General features: G+C 44.7%; 1 protein-coding gene across 1 annotated transcript; it reads right to left on the bottom strand.

Moving 5' to 3' along the window:
• Window positions 1-284: 284 nt before the first annotated feature.
• On the bottom strand, window positions 285-16,017 carry si:dkey-185m8.2 (trichohyalin). The gene is made up of 6 exons (XM_029666622.2): window positions 15,752-16,017; window positions 15,002-15,536; window positions 14,109-14,332; window positions 7,172-7,383; window positions 6,613-6,947; window positions 285-6,490 (listed from the first exon to the last, which is right to left on the bottom strand). The coding sequence occupies exons 1-6, from the start codon at window positions 15,801-15,803 to the stop codon at window positions 868-870; spliced, it is 6,981 nt and encodes a 2,326-aa protein (XP_029522482.2). The 5' UTR covers window positions 15,804-16,017; the 3' UTR covers window positions 285-867.
• Between the last annotated feature and the right edge of the window lie 1,706 nt (window positions 16,018-17,723).

Here is a 17,723-nt window from a genome sequence, read left to right as displayed (position 1 = left end):
AATGCACCAAAGCGACTGAGAAAAACTGTAATGGGATTAGTTTTCCAAGTCTTTCTTCTATTTTTATCAATGTGCCTGTTTTCACAAAGCATCTCAGTGTAGGAGTGTTGATCTAGGATCAGTTTTATCTTTTAAATCTCAATGAATAAGATTGCATGGACAAGGTGGGACCTAATCCTAGATCAACCCTGTGGATACGGGCCCTGGCCCACTATGACCCTGTATACATTAGCCCACTTCATATTTCACTTATGATGTCTCAATTAAACATACTGGTGCTCGGACACATTTGAACTCATTTAATACAATTTATTATCAACATGTTGAACATCAGCATCTTGAAACACTCCATCTGCCGTCCACAGAAAGTGATGCAAGATCTCTATCTTGTGGAGAAACTATGAACTCACATATTGTAAATCCAACTTTTTAACCTATAAGCAGTCTTATGGGTCATTCCGTGCGAAACTGGAACAAAAAAGACCACAACATTTTGGATCTTTCTGAAATGTAATACATGAAAAAGTCCCTTTGGAGCAAAGCATGTTCGGTAAATGTTTGACATTTGTATGTAAAAGGATTGTCAAGGAATAATTCATTGAAGTTGAAATATGTGTGACATTTGTGAACGACTCATCTGTGATTTATTTTGCTTCTGTAGTTTGACTCTGTATTTGGTAACTGTAACATATCTCCTCATTAATGAATGATATTTTATATAAAAAAATATTTCAAAAATACACATGAAATTAAACATCCCGCCATTGGCCTATTTGCAAAGATTTCAAACAACTGATAATTTCCCTCTCATATCATCCCAGTCCATCCTTTGTCTCTCCATTCATCTCTACTCATCCCAACTGAAGATCAGTCTCCATTACATTGATAGTTTCCTGCCACCATCTCCTCTATCTTCTCCATTAGCTCTGCTGTTTGAGAGTTGTTCTTCCTGCTGGCCAGAATATGGTATCTACCGCCACATTGTCCCACCAGCCACTGGAGGTCCCCATTCCTCAATATGTGCTGCTCCGCACTCTCCCCTAAAGCTTCCCCCCACGTGAACAGCACCATAGTGCGACGCCAAATATCTTCCCCGAGCACACTCATATGGTGTTCCACCGCTCTCCGATACTTCTGTGTGAATGACAGGTAGGCTGGTAGGACCAGGAGGATCGCGTGGGGACCTGGGTGGGACAGGGAAACACTATGGAAGATGTTCCTGAGCTGTGTTGGGTCTGTGGTGACGGAGGTGTTGCCGTCTGGTCCGTTACGCCACTTTAGCCCAAGTGGTTCTACCACACTGACCTGTCTTCCAGCGATTTGTCCCCGCCATGGCATCGAGATGGACTCACCTGGGTGTGAGGCCTCTCTGCCCAGGATTGTGTACCCTGCTGGGTGACGGGAGGACCAAGTCTCCCCTAACAGTACCAGCCTCAGCTCAGACCTTTGGATGTGTTTAGTGTTTTCTACACTGGGGCCTGGACTTGGAGTTAACTTTAAGTCTGAGATAACGTTTACATCTTCAATTTCCTTATAATTATCCTCCTCATCCTCCTCTTCACCCATTCTCCCCCTCTTTGTACATTCTTCCGCCCCCTCTTTCTCTTCCGGCGCTGCCATTCTTTCAAACTGACTGTTATTGTTTAAGATTGTAGACGAGGCACATTCCATCATCGTCTGATCTTCCCGGTCTGTGATGCTTTCACTCCTCTCTGGTTCTTTTCCCTGCAGTTCCCGTCCTTCTTTCTCCACCACTCCTACTTCCTGGTACATCATATGGGAATCCTCTATACCCTCTAGTGTCACATTATCACATCTTGTTGTCATGTCACAGACATCTCCTCCATGTGCATCATGGCTTGGTATCAATCCGTTGGGCTCTCTGATCTCCACGTCATAATCTCTGCCATCCGGATCTTTTTCAAAATGGTTCACTTCTTGCTCCTTTTCCTTGGATCCATTATTCGTATTCCTCTGTTCATGCTCTCTCCTCTCTAGTTCTGTTTCAAGTCTTTCTAGACGCTGCTCCCAATTCCTCAACTCTTGCATTTTGTCTTCAAAACCTTCCTCTCTGTTCCTTAGCTCTTGTTGATGGTTTTCCACCTCCCCCTCCAGCTTTTCCATGTCTTGGCTCCTGTTGCTCATATGTTTCCCTTGAATTTCTAACTCTGTTCTCCAGTTCAGTAACTCTTGCTCTCCATTCTTCAAATGGTGTTCTCTGTTTTCAAGTCCTTGTTTGCTGTCTTTGATCTCTTTCTCTCTTTTTTCCAGAGCTTGTCTGTGCTTCTTTGTTTCTTCCTCTCTATTCTTCAGGTGAAGCTCCCTTTTCTCAAGGTCTTGTTGTATATTTTCCAATTCTTCTTGTCTTTTGTCCATGTCGTGCTGTCGGTTGTTCATATCCTCTTCCTGGTTTTCCAACCCTTGTTCTCCACATCTCAAATCATGTTCTCTGGCCCTCAGTTCTCTCTCTCTTTTTTCCAGATCCTCTCTCTGGTTCTGATGTTCTATCTTCCCACTCCCTTGTTCATTTTCCCTTTCATCCAGCTCTAGTTGACGGTTGTCCTGTTGTCGCTGCAGGTTTTCTAGATCCAGCTCTATTTTCTTAATATTTTCTTCCGAAGTCTTTAAATCATATTCCCTACTATCAAGTTGGTTCTTTCTGTTTTGCAGCTCTTTTTCTATTTTCTCCACGTCTTGCTCCTTGCTGCAGATGTTTTGTTCTTGACTTTCAGACTCTTCTTCCTTTCTTTTCAAGCATTTTTCTCGGCTCCACAACTCCTGTTTCTGTTTTTCTTGTCCTTTCTGTCTTGTTTCAAGATCTTCCTCCCAGTTCTTTACTTCTCGTCTTCTACCTTCCAACTCTTCGTCTCTTTTCACTAGCTCTTCCTTTCTTTTCACAAGCTCTTCCTCTCCTTTCACAAGCTCTTCCTCTCTTTTCACTAGCTCTCCCTCTCTTTTCTCAAGTTCTTCCTCTTTTTTCACTAGCTCTTCCTCTCCTTTCACTAGCTCTCCCTCTCTTTTCTCAAGTTCTTCCTCTTTTTTCACTAGCTCTTCCTCTCCTTTCACTAGCTCTCCCTCTCTTTTCTCAAGTTCTTCTTCTCCTTTCACTAGCATTTTCTCTCTATTCACTAGATTTTCCTCTCCTTTCACTAGCTGTTCTTGTCTTTTCACTAGCTTTTCCTCTTCTTTAACTTGCACTTCCTCTCTTTTGAATAGCTCTTCCTCTCTTTTCACAAGCTTTTCCTCTCCTTTCACTTGCTCTTCCTGTCTTTTCACTAGCCCTTCTTCTCCTTTTTCTAGCTCTTCCTTTCCTTTCACTAGCTCTTCCTTTCTTTTCACTAGCTTTTCCTCTCCTTTCACTAATTCTTCTTCTCTTTTGAATAGCTCTTCCTCTCTTTTCAATAGCTCTTCTTCTCCTTTCACTAGATTTTCCTCTCTTTTCACTAGATCTTCCTGTCTTTTCACTAGCTCTTCCTCTCCTTTCACTAATTCTTCTTCTCTTTTGAATAGTTCTTCCTCTCTTTTCACTAGCTCTTCCTCTCCTTTCACTAATTCTTCTCTTTCGAATAGCTCATCCTTTCCTTTCACTAGCACTTCCTCTCTTTTCATTAGCTCTTCCTCACCTTTCACTAATTCTTCTTCTCTTTTGAAGAGCTCTTCCTCTCCTTTCGCTAGATTTTCCTCTCTCTTCACTAGCTTTTCCTCTCCTTTTACTAGCACTTCCTCTCGTTTGACTAGCTCTTCCTCTCTTTTCACTCGTTCTTCCTCTCCTTTCACTAGCCCTTCCTGTCTTTTCAGTAGCTCTTCCTCTCCTTTCATTAGCTCTTCCTCTCCTTTCACTAATTCTTCTTCTCTTTTGAATAGCTCTTCCTCTCCTTGTGCTAGATTTTCCTCTCCTTTCACTAGCACTTCCTCTCTTTTCACTAGCACTTCCTCTCTTTTAACTAGCACTTCCTCTCTTTTCAGTAGCACTTCCTCTCTTTTCACTAGCTCTTCCTCTCCTTTTACTAGCACTTCCTCTCTTTTCATTAACACTTCCTCTCTTTTCACTAGCTCTTCCTCTCCTTTTACTAGCACTTCCTCTCTTTTCATTAACACTTCCTCTCTTTTCACTAGCACTTCCTCTCTTTTCACTTGCACTTCCTCTCTTTTCACTAGCCCTTCTTCTCCTTTTACTAGCACTTCCTCTCTTTTCAGTAGCACTTCCTCTCTTTTCACTAGCTCTCCCTCTCCTTTTACTAGCACTTCCTCTCTTTTCATTAACACTTCCTCTCTTTTCACTAGCACTTCCTCTCTTTTCACTAGCACTTCCTCTCTTTTCACTAGCTCTTCCTCTCCTTTCACTAGCTTTTCCTCTCCTTTCACTAGTGCTTCTTCTCCTTTTACTAGCTCTTCCTTTCCTTTCACTAGCTCTTTCCCTCTTTTCACTAGCCCTTCCTCTCCTTTCACTAGCACTTCTTCTCTTTTCACTAGCTCTGCATCTTTTGTCTCAAGTTCACGTCCTCTGTTATCCAGCACGTCTTTACTTCTCGCTTGTTCTCGCTCCTTCTCATCATACACTCTCCCCCTTTTCTCAAGCTCTTGCTCCTTTTCCTCAGCCATCTGTTTCAGCTCATTCTGCCTTTCTCTCAGATTCTTCTCATAGCACCCTCTTATCTCCTCCACCTGTTTCTCTCTCACCTCCTCCCCTTCTTTCATATTCTCCAGCTCCTTCTGTCTCTGATCGTTTGTCTGTTTCAACGCAGCAACCTCCAGGTTCCGCTCTTCCATAACATGGTGGATTTCCCCGTCTTTGTGTTTTAACTGCTCTTCATATCCACAGAGCAGCTCTCTGATGTCAGCCTCCCTGCTCTCCCTCTCGGTCCTCTGAACCCCCTGGTCCTCCTCATACTCCTGACACTTCTTCCTGAGGTTGTCCATCTCTTTCCTCAATTTCACGTTCAGCTCCTGCAGTACCTCAACCTTCCCCTGGCTGTCCCTTAAGCATTCTGTCACGCCTGAAATGTTCCTTCTACTTTCTGCCTCCTTTTTCTGCAGTTGGCTGACAGCACTTTCGTGGTCTTCTAACATCAACCTCATCTCCTCTTCCTTCGTCTTGATTTCCTTTTCATATTCCTGTATCATGTTCATCCTTTCCTTCTCAATCGCGGCAGTTAAGTTTTCCAGTTCTGTTTTTGTTTGTTTAATGGTTTGCCTTAAACGGACGAGTTCTCTCTTATTTTCCCCGTCCTTTTGTATTAAGTTGTTGAGCTCCACTTCTTTCCCTCGTAACTTGTCCATTGCCTCGGCATCTCTCCTACTTTTGTCCTCTGTGTGTTGCCGTTGCATTGCCACCACCTCAGACTCCTTCTGTTCATTGTTTTCTTTCAGCCGCTCAATTTCTTTTACGTTGTCAACGGATCTCGCCCTCACTTCCACAATCTCTTTTTCTTTCTCTGTAACCAATTGCTGTGCATCAGTTATTTCTTTATTTTTCTTTTCAATGATTTCTTTCAGCTTGCTAATCTCTTTCTTTTCCCTTTCATCTATCTTTCTTTGCTCATCCCTCCTTTCTGTTTCCCTTGTCTCAGATAGCAGTCTCTCTCCTTCCATCTCTTCCGCTTTTTCATTCAGTTTTCTCTCCATCTCTTCCTCTTTTTCATGCAGTTTTCTCTCCATCTCTTCCTCTTTTTCATGCAGTTTTCTCTGCATCTCTTCCTCATACTGTAAAAGCCTCTCCTCATACAACTGTTTTGACTCATACATCTCGTTCTGTGACGTTTTTCCTCTTCCTATCCATTCCTCTTTTTCTTTTTCTTCCAGGGCTATCCTGTCTTTCAAATCCTCTGCTTCCCTCCTCCATTCCTGATGCTTCCCTCTAAACTCTTCCTCCCTCTCTTTTTTATCTCGTTCTTTCTCCCCGATGACACGCTCAAGGTCGAGCAGTTTCACTTGCTGCTCGTCAACTCGCTCTTTCAGCTCGTCAATCTCTCTCTCTCTCTCCTCTAGCTTGATGACTATCTCCTCTCGCTCCCTGCTTCTCTGATTGAGCGCAGCGATGAATCTGTAGTTTTCGGCGCCCAGATCCTGAATCTCTCTCTCCTTATCCTCCGTCAGCCACCGAATCCTCTCCTCTAGTTCGCCCATTTCGTTCTTCCTCCCATCACTCCTTTTCTCCTCCTCCTCCTCCCCTCCATCCTCCTCTTTCTCCACGCCTGACTTCCCCGGAGATTTAACTTTCTTCTTCCGATCGAAAAACCAGCGGATGCTTTTGACCTCCCTCTCCCTCATCCTCTTGAGCTCCATCTCCTGACGCTGCATCTTGTCACCAACCTCTTTGAGACGCTGGTTGAATTTCTCGTTCCTCTGTCTGGTGAGGTCGCTGACCTCCTGCACTAGCGACGAGAAGGCCTCGCACCTGTTCCCGGCCACCATCTTCTCTACCTTCTCCAGCAGGCCAGACACCTGAGCGGCGTCCCCACGCCCATTCACATTACTGATGACGTGGTACCTGTCAAGTCAAGTTGCATTATCACAATGTCTCAACACGCCTTACAGAGGAAGATTACGAATTAAACATAGGAACAAGAAACAACAACAACCAAAACAGAGAGATAAGGACAGCAGACATACCTGCTCCCACACTTCTCCACCAGCCACTTAAGGTCCCTCCCTCCACTTTGGATGTGTTGCTCAATGCCCACCCCCTCCCTCAGCTGGTCCCCATGGGTGAACAGGAGGACAGCATGCCTCCAGACCTCTTCCCCCAGGAGCTCCAGGTGTTCTCTTACAGGTGTGGAACTGACCAGGGTGTCCACTCTCAGGGTGAGGAGCACAGCGTGGGGTCCCGGGGGACACAGGGACACGCTACCCCACACCATCTCCCGCTTTACCCTCTCTGGGGTGGGGCCTGCTACTCCACCTTCCCAACCGGGGGTGTCCACTACGGTGACCAGCCTCATGGCTACCTAAAAATGGCAAAATAAAATATACATTACTGTTGCACTTGTCTCACAACACACTGACTCGCTTTTGTATTTTATTACGAGGACTGATTATGCTGATAGTGGATTTCTGAAGATAACTGTATGATATGTGGTTGTTTTTACCCATGCAATAGTTGAATACACTGACTGTTAGTCACTCTGAACATAGCGTTTAATAATGACTACCATGTAAATGTAAAAACAACCTCTGCCTGGCACCGGGCGCACTCCTCCGTCACTCTCCCTGTCTGGAAGAACCCTGCTCCTTCTCCACCTCCACCCAGTATGGTGTTCCCAGCCGAGCTCTTCCCCGTCTCTCTCTCTCCCAGGAGGACCAGTCTCAGCTCTGGGAGACGACGAGTACCCTTGGAGAATGGTTGTTTCCCATCCCAATCAGAGCCCTGGGATCCAGCGTCAGCTGTCAGGGAGAGGGGGCACAAGATTTCAGGGTTGGAATATTTAGTGGTTATCAGAGTGTACTGTATGTCACATCTGTTTAGGTACTCCTATTCGTTTAAGCTTATGTATCTCCCTAGGTCCCATTTTCCATAAGGATAGTAACATGACATAGATTGAAAAAGGTTTTTCAAAAAGGTTTTGAATTTAAGACAACAACGTATTTACCACACATCATTTTCGCTTTATGTTTTTTGATACAGTGTTACGCTGGTGAGGAAATATTCGAACTCAGAGAAGATAATCAAATGGGTCATACTAAACACAGCAAAAATAGAAAAGTCCCTTTTTCAGGGCCCTGTCTTTCAAAGATAATTCGTAAAAATCCAAATAACTTCACAGATCTTCATTGTAAAGGGTTTAAACACTGTTTCCCATGTTTGTTCAATGAACCATAAACAATTAATGAACATGCACCTGTGGAACGGTTGGTAAGACACTAACAGCTTACAGACGGTAGGCAATTAAGGTCACTTATGAAAACTTAGGACACTAAAAAGGCCTTTCTACTGACTCTGAAAAACACCAAAAGAAAGATGCCCAGGGTCCCTGCTGATCTACATGAATTGCCTTAGGCATGCTGCAAGGAGGCATGAGGACAGCAGGCGTGGTTTGTCGTCCTCTCGTTTACTTTTTGTATTTTTCATCTTTTTGTAAATATTTCAATTTATTTTCAATCTCTTTTCCATTTTTAAATGAAATATAACTTCTGGTAACCGACCTCACCCAATGTGACATGGATCCGCTATTGTTTAGACCAGAACCTCCATCAGAAGCTTGCCAGGAGCTAACCAGCTAATTAGCTACTAGCATTTAGTCATTGTTAGCCACTGCTAGCGGCCTTTACCTTCTGCACAGACACCAGACGTTTTCCTTCTTTACCTTCTGCACAGACACCAGCCAGTATCGGACTGTTTTCTCCACTACAACGCCGGATTCCTGCCGTAAACCCTGGACCATTACTCCTGATCATCACAGCTAGCTAGCTGCCACCGAGTGACCCAGCCCTGAAGCTAGCCCCGAGCCAGGCCCACCTCCCGGCCTACTCTGTGATCACTCGGTTACTCAGCCGATGCCTCCCGGACTCTACCCCAACATGGCTAGAATCCACTACTCCACCGGATCCTTGCCGTAAGCTCTGGACCTTTGCATCGGATCATCGCTGTTAGCTAGCTGCTACTGAGTGGCTATAGTGGCTAACGTCCCTGCCCCGAAGCTAGCACCAGTTAGCCGCGAGCCATAGCTGATGCCTGATGGACTGTTCATTAATCACGGTACTCCATTTTGTTTATTTTTTGTTTATCTGTCAGCCCCAGCCTAGAACTCAGTCCCTGTGTGTAGTTAACCGACCCTTTCTGCCCATTCATCACCATTTTACCTGTTGTTGTTGTCTTAGCTGATTAGCTGTTGTTGTCTTACCCATTGTTGTCTTAGCTAGCTCTCCCAATCAACACCTGTGATTGCTTTATGCCTCGCTTTATGTCTCTCTCAAATGTCAATATGCTTTGTACACTGTTGTTCAGGATAGTTATCATTGTTTTAGTTTACTGCAGAGCCCCTAGTCCCACTCAACATGCCTCAGATACCTCCTTCGTCCCACCTCCCACACATGTGGTGACCTCACCCAGTATAACTAGCCAGTCCAGAGATGCAACCTCTCTTATCATCACTCGGTGCCTGGGTTTTTCCTCCACTGTACCCGCACCCCACCATACCCCTGTCTGTACATTATGCCCTGAATCTATTCTACCACGCCCAGAAATCTGCTCCTTTTATTCTCTGTCCCCAACTCACTAGGCAACCAATTTTGATAGCCTTTAGCCATACTCTCATCCTACTCCCCTGTTCCTCGGGTGATGTGGATGTTAACCCAGGCCCTGCGTGTCCCCAGGCACTCTCATTTGTTGACTTCTGTAACCGTAAAAGCCTTGGCTTCAAGCATGTTAACATCAGAAGCCTCCTCCCTAAGTTTGTTTTACTCACTGCTTTAGCACACTCCGCCAACACTGATGTCCTTGCCATGTCTGAATCCTGGTTTAGGAAGGCCACCAAGAATTCTGAGATTTCCATACCCAACTACAACATTTTCCATCAAGATAGAACTGCCAAAGGAGAGGAGTTGCAATCTACTCCAGAGATCTGTCATACTTTCCAGGTCTATGACCAAACAGTTTGAGCTTCTAATTAAAAAAAGGAATCTCTCCAGAAATATGTCTCTCACTGTTGCCACCTGTTATAAACCCCCCTCAGCTCCCAGCTGTGCCCTGGACACCATATGTGAATTGATTTCCCCCCATCTATTTTCAGAGTTTGTTCGGTTAGGTGACCTAAACTGGGATATGCTTAACACCCCGGCAGTCCTACAATCTAAGTTAGATGCCCTCAAACTCACACAAATTATCAAGGAACCCCTATCATCCGCTATCATCCAGAAGTCGAAGTCAGTACAAGTGCATCAAAGCAGGGACCGAGAGACTGAAAAACAGCTTCTATCTCATGGCCATCAGACTGTTAAACAGACATCACTAATATTGAGTGGCTGCTGCCAACATACTGACTCAACTCCAGCCACTTTAATAATGGAAAAATTTATGTAATAAATGTATCACTAGCCACTTTAAACAATGCCACTTTATTTTATGTCTACATACCCTACAGTACTCATCTCATATGTATATACTGTACTCTATACCATCTGCTGCATCTTGCCATCTTGATGTAATGTATCACTAGCCACTTTAAACAATGCCACTTTATATAATGTCTACATACCCTACAGTACTCATCTCATATGTATATACTGTACTCTATACCATCTTGCCTATGCCGTTCTATACCATCACTCATTCATATATTTTTTATGTACATATTCTTATTAATTCCTTTACACTTGTGTGTATAAGGTAGTTGTTGTGAAATTGTTAGGTTAGATTACTCGTTGGATATTACTGCATTGTTGGAACTAGAAGCACAAGCATTTCGCTACACTCACATTAACATCTGCTAACCATGTGTATGTTTTTTAAATTTATTTTACCTTTATTTAACCAGGCAAGTCAGTTAAGAACAAATTCTTATTTTCAATGACGGCCTAGGAACAGTGGGTTAACTGCCTGTTCAGGGGCAGAACGACAGATTTGTACCTTGTCAGCTCGGGGGTTTGAACTTGCAACCTTCCGGTTACTAGTCCAACGCTCTAACTACTAGGCTACCCTGCCGCCCCGACAAATAAAATTAGATTTGATTTAATTTGATTTGACTAGCATCGAATAGTCCCCGCGATATGCAACTTTACAGGGAAGTCAAGAACTAATACACTCAGTCTGTCAGGAAAGCAAATGCTAGCTTTTTAAAACAGAAATCTGCATCCTGTAGCTCTAACTCCAAAAGGTTTTGGGACACTGTAAAGTCCATGGAGAATAAGAGCACCTCCTCCCAGCTACCCACTGCCCTGACGCTAGGTAACACTGTCGCCACCGATAAATCCACGATAATTGAGAATTTCAATAAGCATTTCTCTACGGCTGGCCATGCTTTCCTCCTGGCTACCCCAACCCCGGCCAACAGCTCCGCACCCCCCGAGGCTACTTGCCCAAGCCTCTCCATCTTCTCCTTCACCCAAATCCAGATAGCAGATGTTCTGAAAGAGCTGCAAAACCTGGACTCGTACAAATCAGCTGGGCTAGACAATCTGGACCCTCTCTTTCGAAAATTATCCACCGGCATTGTTGCAACCCCTATTACCAGTCTGTTCAACCTCTCTTTTGTATTGTCCGAGATCCATAAAGATCGGAAATCTGCCGTGGTCATCCCATTCTTCAAAGGGGGTGACACTCTAGACCCAAACTGTTATAGATATATATCTATTCTGCCCTGCCTTTCTAAAGTCTTCGAAAGCTAAGTTAATAAACAGATCACTGACCATTTCGAATCCCACTGTACCTTCTCCGCTGTGCAATGTGGTTTTCGAGTTGGTCACTGGTGCACCTCAGCCACGCTCAAGGTACTAATCGATATCATAACCGCCATCGATAAAAGACAGTACTGTGCAGCTGTCTTCATCAACCTGGCCAAGGCGTTCGACTCTGTCAATCACCATATTCTTATCGACAGACTCAACAGCCTTGGTTTCTCAAATGACTTGCCTTGCCAGGTTCACCAACTACTTCTCAGACAGAGTTCAGTGTGTCAAATTGGAGTGCCTGTTGTCCGGACCTCTGGCAGTCTCTATGGGGTACTACACGGTTCAATTCTTGGGCCGACTCTTTTCTCTGAAAATATCAACGATGTCGCTCTTGATGAAGGTGATTCCCTGATCCACCTCTACCCAGATGACACTATTCTGTAAACATCTGCCCCTTCTTTGTACACTGTGTTAACTAACCTCCAAACAAGCTTCAGTTCCATACAACACTCCTTCCGTGGCCTCCAACTGCTCTTGAATGCTAGTAAAACAAAATGCATGCTTTTCAACCGTTTGCTGCCCGCACCCGCCCACCTGACTAGCATCACTACTCTGGACGGTTCTGACTTAGAATATATGGACAGCTACAAATACCTAGGTGTCTGGCTAGACTGCAAACTCTCCTCCAACATCTCCAATCCAAAATTAAATCTAGAATCTGCTTCCTATTTTGCAACAAAGCCTCCTTCACTCATGCTGCCAAACATACCCTCGTAAAACTGACTATCCTACTGATCCTCGGCGATGTCACTTACAAAATAGCTTCCAATACTCTACTCAGCAAACTGAATGCAGTTTATCACAGTGCCATCCGTTTTGTCACCAAAGCCCCTTATACCACCCAACACTGCGACCTGTATGCTTTAGTCGGCTGGCCCTTGCTACATATTCATCGCCAGACCCACTGGCTCCTGGTCATCTATAAGTCTATGCAAGGTAAAGCTCTGCCTTATCTCAGCTCACTGGTCACGATAACAATCCCCACCCATAGCACGCGCTCCAGCAGGTATATCTCACTGGTCATCCCCAAAGCCAACACCTCCTTTGGCTGCCTTTCCTTCCAATTCTCTGCTGCCAATGACTGGAATGAATTGCAAAAATTGCAGAAGCTGGAGACATATAATCCCTCACTAACTTTAAACATCAGCTATCTGAGCAGCTAACCGATTGCTGCAGTTGTACATAGCCTATCTGTAAATAGCCCACCCAATCTACCTACCTCATCCCTATATTGTTTTTATTTACTTTTCTGCTCTTTTACACACCAGTATTTCTTCTTGCACATCACCATCTGCTCATCTATCACTCCAGTGTTAATTTGCTAAATTGTAATTACTTCGCTACTATGGCCTATTTATTGCCTTACCTCCTCACGCCATTTGCACACACTGTATATAGACTTTCTTTTTTTCTATTGTGTTATTGACTGTACACTTGTTTATTCCATGTGTAACTTTGTGCTGTTGTTTGTGTCGCACTGCTTTGCTTTATCTTGGCCAGGTCCCAGTTGTAAATGAGAACTTGCTCCCAACTAGCTTACCTGGTTAAATAAAGGTGAAAATATATTTTTAAAAATGTGGCCAGGGCAATAAATTGCAATGTCCGTAATGTGAGACACCTCAGACAGCGCTACAGGGAGACAGGACGGACAACTGATCATCCTCGCAGTGGCAGACCACACGTAACAACACCTGCACAGGATCGGACATCACACCTGCAGGACAGGTACAGGATGGCAACAACAACTGTCCGAGTTACACCAGGAACGCACAATCCCTCCATCAGTGCTCAGACTGTCCGCAATATGCTGAGAGAGGCTGGACTGAGGGCTTGTGGGCCTGTTGTAAGGCAGGTCCTTACCAGACATCACCGGCAAGAACGTTGCCTATAGGCACAAACCCACTGTTGCTGGACCAGACAAGACTGACAAAAGGTGCTCTTCACTGACGAGTCGCGGTTTTGTCTCACCAGGGGTGATGGTTGGATTCGCGTTTATTGTTGTCGAAGGAATGAGCGTTACACCGAGGCCTGTACTCTGGAGCGGAATCGATTTGGAGGTGGAGCATCCGTCATGGTCTGGGGCGGTGTGTCACAGCATCATTGGACTGAGCTTGTGGTCATTACAGGCAATCTCAACGCTGTGCGTTACAGGGAAGACATCCTCCTTCCCCATGTGGTACCCTTCCTGCAGGCTCATCCTGACATGACCCTCCAGCATGACAATGCCACCAGCCATACTGCTCGTTCTGTGCGTGATTTCCTGCAAGACAGGAATGTCAGTGTTCCGCCATGGCCAGCGAAGAGCCCGGATCTCAATCCCATTGAGCACGTCTGGGACCTGTTGGATCGGAGGGTGAGCACTAGGGCCATGCCCCCCAGAAATGTCTGGGAACTTGAAGGTGCCTTGGTGGAAGAGTAGGGTAACATCTCACAGCAAGAACTGGCAAATCTGGTGCAGTCCATGAGGAGGAGATGCACTGCAGTTCTTAATGTAGCTGGTGGCCACACCAGATACTGACTGTTACTTTTTGTTCAGGGACACATTATTCCATGTCTGTTTGTCACATGTCTGTGGAACCTGTTCAGTTTATGTCTCAGTTGTTGAATCTTGTTATGTTCATACAAATATTTACACGTCAAGTTTGCTGAAAATAAACGCAGTTGACAGTGAAACGACGTTTCTTTCTTTACTGAGTTTACATAGACACTTTTAAGGAACTCACTCATAAGCACAGCTCGGATGGTACCCCTCTGAGTCTGGGCCTCCATCTGTCTCTGCCTCTTCCTCCTTTCCCTCGCTCTCCTCCTCCCGTCTGCCTCCAACCTCAGGAGGGCAGGATCTGCCCCAAAATGTCCTCCCTTGTTCTCCACCATCTCCACCATCTTCCTCAGTAGCTCCCTTACCTGAGTTCCATCTCCCCGGCTCCTATTGTCCAGGACATGGTACCTGGAAGACAACAAAACAGAAATACAAACCTTGTTCTTGTTCTTGCCTGTCTTGCACTCAGCTTTTTTTTTACGTAGTCAATTTTACTTGGGATATATGTTGTGATATGTGGATGTTTTGCCTACAGTACCTTCCTTAGCTTAATGCACTGATGATCAATCAATCAATCAAATATATTGATAAAGCCCTTTTTGCATCAGCACTTGTGACAAAGTGCTTATACAGAAACCGAGCCTAAAACCCCAGAGAGGAAGCAATGCAGATGTAGAAGCACGGTGGCTAAGAAAAACTCCCTAGAAAGGTAGGAACCTAGGAAGAAACCTAGAGAGGAACCAGGGTCTGAGGGTTGGCCAGTCATCTTCTGGCTGTGCCGGGTGGAGATTATAAGAGTACATGGCCATTAAGGCCAGATCGTTCTTCAAGCTGTTCAAACGTTCATAGATGACCAGCAGGGTCAAATAATAATCACAGTGGTTATAGAGGGTGCAAAATGTCAGCACCTCAGGAATAAATGGCATTTGGCTTTTCATAGTTGATAAGTGCGTCTGCTAAACTAAATTACTTGAATGTTAAAGTCCGTTGCAAATTAAATGTGGTAATAAAAAGTGAATGTACACTCCTCCAAGATGACAATATCAAGCAAAAAATGCCAATATTTTAATTTCATACCTGTTCCCACACCTCCGTAGCAGCTGCTGGAAGGCAGCCCCACCCGTCAGGATCCTCTGCTCCATGGGCACCACACCCAGCTCGTCCCCCCTGGTGAACAGCAACATGGTATGGTCCAACACCCCTTCCCCCAGAGACTCCAGGTGCTCCTCTATTTGCTTCCTGTAGGACTCGGTTACCGAGGCGCAGGAACGTATCACTAGCAGGATAACGTGAGGTCCGGGGGAGCACAGGGACATGCTACGCAACGTCTCTCTCCGGACCCAGTCGGGGGTGCTGTTGAGCGGGTAGTACCATTCCCAGCCAGGGGTGTCTACCACGGTGACTCGTCTCCTGGTTAGATCGGCTCGCTTTTTCGAGCACTCCTCGGTTGGTCTGCCGCTCTCAAACCCCCCTATTCCTCCCAGGATGGTATTGGCTGCAGAGCTCTTCCCTGTTCCTTTCCTTCCCAGCAGGACTAGCCTAAGTTCTGGAAGAGGGGGAGCACTAGTTGAGGGGTTCACCTCTCTCTGCATAACACCTTGCATACTCTCATCTGTAAAGAAAGAGAGAGAATTGTATTGTACTTCCACAGTGTGACCATAAATTGAGTGACAGAATGCAGAACTGTGCCTGCTGTGACATCAGTTATTTAGACGTTTACTGATGACTTTTCAAATATTTATGTTTTTTTAGCACCTAAATCAAACAGATTCAAGCTCTAGTCAAAGTAATCATGTACCATCTACAGTAGTTTCATAAAGAACTTACCACCACCAGTTGAGACCGAAAAGGGAGGGTACCCTTCGCCCTGTGACTCCATCTCTTTTCTTTCTTTCTTTCTTTCTCTCTCTCTCTTCTTTCTCTCTTTCCTCTTGCTCTTTTCTTTGGTTGCAGCCTCTCTTTTATAGGAAGGCTTTATTCATGAGTAAAGAGCTACTCCTTCAGTCTCGAACAACAATGCAGAGTCATAATCATTTTCTAAAGGCATCACACAGAGCCGGTTGAATGACAATGTACAAAACACAGAACATAGCGGAACACAGAATGTGGAACTTTCAAGTCACATGACCCACCTGTGGTTTTTTTGAAGCACGCTCAATCTACAACACAGGAAGTAGAGAGCAGGGGATGTTTGCCTTCTTGTGAAGTCCGACCACATTTAGAGCTGGGTGGCGAGATAGAGAAACAGTGCTTTGTGGTAAGTGATGCTATGCTCCTCTGTAGCTCACACTGCCCTGTATTAGCATTTTGGTTTAATTGTACCCTCTACGGGGTTTCAAAACTACATTCCTTTTGACATCACTGTATAATTATTTGTACTTGAATGAACAAGGACTGTATGGAGAGAATTCTGTTAACTGGGGTGTAATCATTAGTCCAAACAGTTTCGTTTTGCAACTAAAACAAGAGTTTCTATTAGACAAATTTGGGTAAGTCCATCTCCAGTTCATTCCGTTTGTTTCCATTTAAGAAACGTTTTGCAACAGAATCGGCAGAATGAATACACCCCATGTGCCCTAAGAACACAGACAGTAGGCAGGTTTCCATTGACCCAGTTGTATTCAACAAAAGTAATGTCAACAAAAAATGTGATTGTGACATGTGTAATGCAAACGGCAGATATAGGAGTTTTATTTTTAAAGATCAACAACATTTTTATCCATTCGACAGGGGTGGATTTTATTTTGTCAAACTTTCTTTATTGCGACAAATGATATAAGGAAATTTGCCAATTTAAATAAATTAATGAGGCCCTAATCTATGGATTTCATATGACTTTAAAAGTAGAAAAAAAAGTAGAGGCGTGGATCAGAAAATCGGTCAGTATCTGGCATGACCATCATTTGCCTCATGCAGCACAACACATCTCCTTTGCATATTAATTAGGCTGTTGATTGTGGCCTATGGAATGTTGTTCCACTCCTTCAATGGCTGTGCGAAGTAGCTGGATATTGGCGGGAACTGGAACATGTTGTCGTACACGTTGATTCAGAGCATCCCAAACATGCTCAAAGAGAGACATGTCTGGTAAATATGCAGGCCATGGAAGAACTGGGACAATTTCAGTTTCCTGGAATTGTGTACAGATCCTTGCGACATGGGGCTATGCATTATCATGCTGAAACATGGAGTGATGGCGGCGGATGAATGGCACAACAATGGGCCTCAGGATCTTGTCACAATATCTCTGTGCATTCAAATTGTCATCAATAAAATGCAATTGTTTTTGTTGTCCGTAGCTTATACCTGCCCATACCATAACCCCACCTCCATCATGGGGCAAACCGCTCAACCACACAACCCCATACACGTGGTCTGCGGTTGTGAGGCCGGTTGGACGTACTGACAAATTCTCTAAAACGACATTGGAGGTGGCTTATGGTAGAGAAATGAACATTCAATTCTCTGGCAAGAGCTCTGGTGGACATTTCTGCAGTCAGCATGCCAATTGCACGCTCCTCAAAACTTAAGACATTGGTTGTATTATGTTGTGTGACAAAACTGCACTTTTTGGAGTGGCCTGTGTAATGATCATGCTGTTTAATCAGCTTCTTAATATGCCACACCTGTTAGGTGGATGGATTATCTTGACAAAGAGTTGCACCCCTTCTGAAAAAACCTACACTCGATCCCTCCGATGTCAACAACTACAGACCAGTATCCCTTCTTTCTTTTCTCTCCAAAACTCTTGAACGTGCCGTCCTTGGCCAGCTCTCCCGCTATCTCTCTCAGAATGACC

Source organism: Oncorhynchus nerka, linkage group LG8 (genome assembly GCF_034236695.1).
Source record: "Oncorhynchus nerka isolate Pitt River linkage group LG8, Oner_Uvic_2.0, whole genome shotgun sequence".
Lineage (NCBI taxonomy): Eukaryota > Metazoa > Chordata > Actinopteri > Salmoniformes > Salmonidae > Oncorhynchus > Oncorhynchus nerka.
This window is presented reverse-complemented; position numbering and strand designations above follow the sequence as displayed.